Source organism: Borostomias antarcticus (genome assembly GCF_949987555.1).
Source record: "Borostomias antarcticus genome assembly, contig: scaffold_49, whole genome shotgun sequence".
In the NCBI taxonomy this organism is placed as follows: domain Eukaryota; kingdom Metazoa; phylum Chordata; class Actinopteri; order Stomiiformes; family Stomiidae; genus Borostomias; species Borostomias antarcticus.
In genome coordinates, this window is record NW_028175773.1 from 184001 (window position 1) to 190000 (window position 6000).

Genomic DNA, 6000 nt, shown 5'->3' on the forward strand with positions numbered 1-6000 from the left:
CGGTTCAAATGTGGACAAATGCCGTCAATGACAAAAAACAGATATTTGGATAGCAGGTGAAATGTATTGATATTTGGAAATTGACTCGCGAGCTCTAGACAGTCTGGGGCTTCTCGCTCGGTGTTTCGCCGGTCTAGAGCGGAAGCGCGATGACGCATCGCATAATCATCCGGTCTGGACCGGAAGAAGACCAGTTGTTGTAATGTTTTTACTGTAGGCTGCCCATGGTGAAGTTTCGAGTAGATAACATTCGCGATGGCATCACCAGGCATAACACCGACGAAGATTGTAAAAGAAGATGCGAGGAGAACTACCGGTTAAGGAAAAATAAAGCAAGCGGATGTTGGAGGCGGGCTCTACGGGCTCGAGCCGGATGATGGGGCGGGCTTAAGGCAGTGAAGTAAATAGATACCAGGCTCTCCTCCCGAGGAGAGACGCGAGGCTAATAGATACCAGGCCCTCCTCCCCGAGGAGAGACGCGAGGCTAATAGATACCAGGCCCTCCTCCCCGAGGAGAGACGCGAGGCTAATAGATACCAGGCCCTCCTCTACGAGGAGAGACGCGAGGCTAATAGATACCAGGCCCTCCTCTACGAGGAGAGACGCGAGGCTAATAGATACCAGGCCCTCCTCTACGAGGAGAGACGCGAGGCTAATAGATACCAGGCCCTCCTCCCCGAGGAGAGACGCGAGGCTAATAGATACCATGCCCTCCTCCCCGAGGAGAGACGCGAGGCTAATAGATACCAGGCCCTCCTCCCCGAGGAGAGACGCGAGGCTAATAGATACCAGGCCCTCCTCCCCGAGGAGAGACGCGAGGCTAATAGATACCAGGCCCTCCTCCCCGAGGAGAGACGCGAGGCTAATAGATACCAGGCCCTCCTCTACGAGGAGAGACGCGATGCTAATAGATACCAGGCCCTCCTCCCCGAGGAGAGACGCGAGGCTAATAGATACCAGGCCCTCCTCTACGAGGAGAGACGCGAGGCTAATAGATACCAGGCCCTCCTCTACGAGGAGAGACGCGAGGCTAATAGATACCAGGCCCTCCTCTACGAGGAGAGACGCGATGCTAATAGATACCAGGCCCTCCTCTACGAGGAGAGACGCGAGGCTAATAGAACTGGTTGTAACTGAACGTATCGACTCCGAGAGCGTGTCGACGGGGTGGAGTAGTCTGACTGCGCTGGGGTCTCCTCTCCAGAGGACTGGGAGGCTTGGAGTGATTCAGCTGAGGGCTGGATGTTGGAGGGGCCCTCTCCAGACTCCAAATCAAGGCCACCAGTGATGCTTTGGGAGGCTGTGAGGCCGATGATCGATAGGGCCTTCTCCTCCTCCGGGGTGAGGGAAGGCACGGTGCTCTGCCTCTCGGGGCACTGCCGCCCCCCGGCTTTTGTTGTTTCGTTGTGCTTTAACCGCATGTGGTTGAGCATTCAGCTGGTTTGCTTATGATAAGCAAGTTTCACATTGCAGATTTTGCACTGCACACTGTTTTCCCCTTCTTTCTCAAAGTATTTCCAGACTGTACTTTTACGAGCAGCAGACATGTTGTGACTGATGTGAGTAGCCTCACGCAGGTAGCCAGAAACACAGTGCGCAGGTGCATGAATAACTAAGCTTTTTTTTTTCATAGTGTAACAATTACTCGCCATGGTTACTCGAGTACTGACGTCAACAACGAGTACTGCCCATCCCTACTTGCTAGCAAGCTGAGTTTTAGATAATTTCATAGCTGCATGATATGTTGATATCGTATGATTCAAAAGGTTTAGTACTAACTAATGTTAGCTAGCCTATCAATGTTAGAGCTACAAGGCCACAGATGGCAAGCTGAAGGTAACTAAACGTTACGTGACTGAAAGCTAAAGTTTGACTATCGACATGGAGGGGGGACCTTTGTTGGAACATAACCTCGCGTCAGGTTTCCATTCTGCTTTAGCTTGGTGCTATCGGCTGAGCATTAGCTGTACTGTTAGAAACCCCAAGCGTGTTCCCTCCCTGGCTCAGAAACAGCCTCTCACAGGGGGTAAATAAAGTCACCGATTACAAGTGTCATCAGTCTCTGGGTATATTTTTGCCAGTCTGGCGTTCGTGTAATGCACTCTAAAGATAACTTTGAACAGACAATTATTTAACAGACAAACTCCAAATGTGCTCTCCCTGGCTCAGAAACAGCCTATCATATCCCTTGATAATAATAACATTGTTAAAGTACTGGTGTGTTTGTGTAACATTGTTAAAGTATCAGTTATAGTGTGTGTGTGTGTGTGTGTGTGTGTGTGTGTGTGTGTGTGTGGTGTGTTGTCGGGGGTGATAGGTTGCAGGGTAGTCAAGGGAAAAGGGACAGGCTGGAGGTTCTGGGTGAGCTGGATTGAGATGATCCATGATCCACTGTCCATTATCCATGGGTCTGATTCAGGGTCCATCGTTCATAGTCTTGGCATGAGGGGATGATGGTGGGAAGCTGCTGAGACAAAGCCTGTGTTTAAAACAGCTGGAATAGCTGGGTGAGCTGGACTCCCAGCTGTACAGCACACTCCTTCAGAACCCTGCCTCTGAACCCGTCTGCTCCAGGGGACTGCATAGACAGGACATCTCTCCTTATACATCATGTGTTCATTGCAAATGAAGCAGTTTGGTGATCTTCATCATCATCATCATCATCTCCCTACAGACTGAATGGATGCAGACTAACAGAGACATGCTGCCAGAGCTTTTATCTTTGGAATGAGACTCTTATCAGTGACATGATGGGAGATATTATGAACTGTTATAATCATAGCAGATGATCAGCTGGATGTTCCCACTAGAAACAGCTAAACTACAGTAACTACAGATAAACTACAGTGTAAACCTACCTGAACTCTCATGAGGAGTTTCATTGGTTGGATTGGAACGTCTCAGTACTACAGAGACCAGGCTTTTCCATTTCTATAATAAACCTGGAGTCTCAGAGCATTCTTATTTAGCATGGGTTACAAGGAAGAGAAAGCATATCAAAAATATTGACTGACCAAAAAATATCACTTTGTATTCAAGAATCTGACAATGTGTGAACCAGGGCAGATCCAATGTTCAAATATTTGTCTGTAGGAAGATGGAATATAATCCTTCAACTCTCTCTTTTCACCAGCAGAGGGTAGTAATGTGTTTGTATCGATGTGTTTCTACAGTCTGTGGGGCTGCATGGTCACAGAGGAAGGCTGTGTCTCTCTAGCCTCAGCTATGAGGTCAAACCCCTCCCACCTGAGAGAGCTGGATCTGAGCTTCAATCACCCAGGAGACTCAGGAGTGAAGCTGCTCTCTGCTGGACTGGAGGATCCACACTGGAGACTGGAGACACTCAAGTAAGGAGAGAGTTTTAAATCAAGTGGAAGAAAATCACCCAGTGTCTCTTATGTAGCCCCCCTCTCTGAACTAGATGGTCTCAACTTTCACAGCCTACGAGTCTCTTGACAGAACAGACACAAATCACCCTATAACCAGAAGGGCACTTTGAGAGTGCAGACCTCCACCCATGATGCATGTTGTCAGCATGTGCAGTAGCATTAGAGAACCTAGAGGAGACAAATGTCAACAATATACTGGTGGTGCATCAGCTGGGGTTGGTCCAACAGGTGCTCTTCAGCTCTGCTCTCTGATGTATTTCAGCTACCTAGATAGCTACATATGACAGGACCCACAGCAGTCATCTGGCTAGCTATGAGCATAACTAGCTAATTCAAAGCAGTTGATCTTTGCCTTCATGCCATGATTCAATTATTTTGGTCCTAATACCCGCAGCAAATACAGGGATAAACAGCCATGGATGTATTAAACATGGCAAAGTACCCGTAGGTGCTGGTCTGGTCTCTCTGTCGTGGTCAACAAAAGTGAAAAATGATTTTTCAATGAATTTGGATCCTCCCTGTGATTCAGATCCGCTCTCTCTAATTGAATGGGTTCTTCCTTGGCTCATGCTACAGTCACCCTTCCACGGGAAAATAGGTCTGGTAGTTTTTACATAATCCTGCAATCAACCTGTAACTAACAAACACATAAAGCCTAAAACTGGTGACGTCTCATTGCATCATCCTCATCATTCCTCTGCTTATTCCTACAGTGTGGATCATGGTGGAGAGATCAGGATCAGACCTGGACTTGGAAAATGTGAGTATTGACATTGACATTGATTATTCATGTGTCTTAACTGAAGCTGAGTTCACCACCATTATCTACTTGGGCCTAGAAAACAGGGGTCATACAAAATACAATACAATCTGTCACAACTGTTCAAACACCTAAGAGCTGCTAACACTTGAACTATATTCATAGTGATGGGTACATATGCACACACACACACACACGCACATACATATGCACACACACACACACACACACATGCACACACATCACACACACATCACACACACACACACACACGCACACACACACACACACACACACACACACACACACTCATAATTGTTGGATGAGCACCACGTCATGTCCAGTCCCTGATCAGAATCCGGTGAGAGGAGAGGTTTTTAGAGCCCTCTTAAGTGGTAATGACGGGGATCTGCTCCCACTAAGCTTTGGTATCAGTGTTGGATCCTCTGATGCTGTTGTTGGTATCCATAGAGAACAGGTGGATGGAATGATGTTAATACTCTGCTCATTTGTTCTGAGGAAGTTGGTGGTAATCTCACTCTTCTAATGGTGCTCATGTTTCCATAACAGTGCTTTTCAGTGGCGTGTGGTGCGAGTAGCCAAGGGAGGCAGTGCCTCCTCCCAAATATGAAATGAAACAAATAATTGATAAAGCAAGATTAAAATAAGAAAAACTGTAAAAATATATATCTACATTTAACATTCATGGATTACCCAAAACATTTTATCCTGGACAGTCATCAATCACAGTGTCTTTAGGTTCACCCTCCAAAACGTGTTTCTATCAAACCCAGAATCAAAGGATTTGAATACTCAAGATGACTGTGTGTGAATTAGCTCATGCCTGGTTAGAATTGAGAGTTCTAGCTGCTGTTGTATGTGTGCTTGTATTTTCTGTGTATTTGTTGGAAAGGGGTTTATTGATGATTGGCCTACACTGCATGTCAGTGTGGTTGTGCTGGTGACTGTTTGTCATCCATGGCAGAAGAGTTCACAGTGCAGTGGGACTCAGAGCTGTCATTATTGCTAAAGTCTGGAACCTTGTGAGACCATCCTGGTCCCTGGAGAGAAACAGACTGTGAGCTTGTGGGGTCAGGATGGTCTCTTGAGGTTATAGGTCACAGCTTCCTTGTCTGTTTTGGTGTGTTTGTGTCTTTAAGTGTTTCAGACGAAGGGAAGGAGGAATGTGAGTTAAGTTGGGCTACAAGGTGAAGAAGCCTCCCCCCTTGGCTCTCCTGACTTGGGGAGAGGGCCTGTCCTTTCCATAGGTCATGAACTAGATAGGGAAGCGTGTGTGTTTGTGTGTGTGTGTGTGTGTGTGTGTGTGTGTAGTTGGGGGTGATAGTGTAGGGTAGTGAAGTGTAAAGTTGTCACTAATATGACTTAATGATCATTTATTGTCTCCACAGTCTCTCTCTCTGTACCCAGACTTGGGTCTGATTCCCACAGGCGTCTTTTTAGAATGTCTCTGCTTGTCCTTGGGTTTACGTCTGACCTGGTCCAAAGTCAATTCATGTATATTCATGTTTAAAGACAAAGACAGAGAGAGAGAGAGAGAGGGGGGGAGAGAGGGTGATTTGGGCATGTTTATGTGTGTAGAACCTGGGAAGTGTGTGTGAGAGAACATGTGTGTGTGTGTGTGTCAGTGTTAATTTTGACAGCCAATTATGATTTTGTTTTAGTCATAGTCTTTTGACTAAAATGCCATTTAGTTTTAGTCATATTTTAGTCATCTGACTTGTTTTAGTTTTAGTCTAGTTTTAGTTGACTAAATATCATTACGATTTTAGTCGACAAAATCTACCATAGATTTAGACAACTCAAATTTAACAGGCTTAGTTCAATCAATCA

At 46.2% G+C, this 6000-nt stretch overlaps 1 protein-coding gene across 1 annotated transcript in view; it reads left to right on the forward strand.

The window, feature by feature from the left end:
• The window catches only part of LOC311329221 (NLR family CARD domain-containing protein 3-like), a gene marked incomplete at both ends in the record, with an annotated part of 56592 nt that overhangs the window by 37808 nt on the left and 12784 nt on the right, over positions 1–6000 (forward strand). Inside the window, 2 exons of the mRNA XM_084463093.1 lie at positions 3174–3347; positions 4103–4149. Of these exons, the coding sequence (XP_084319219.1) occupies positions 3174–3347; positions 4103–4149 (221 nt within the window). The remainder of the gene's footprint in view (positions 1–3173; positions 3348–4102; positions 4150–6000) is intronic.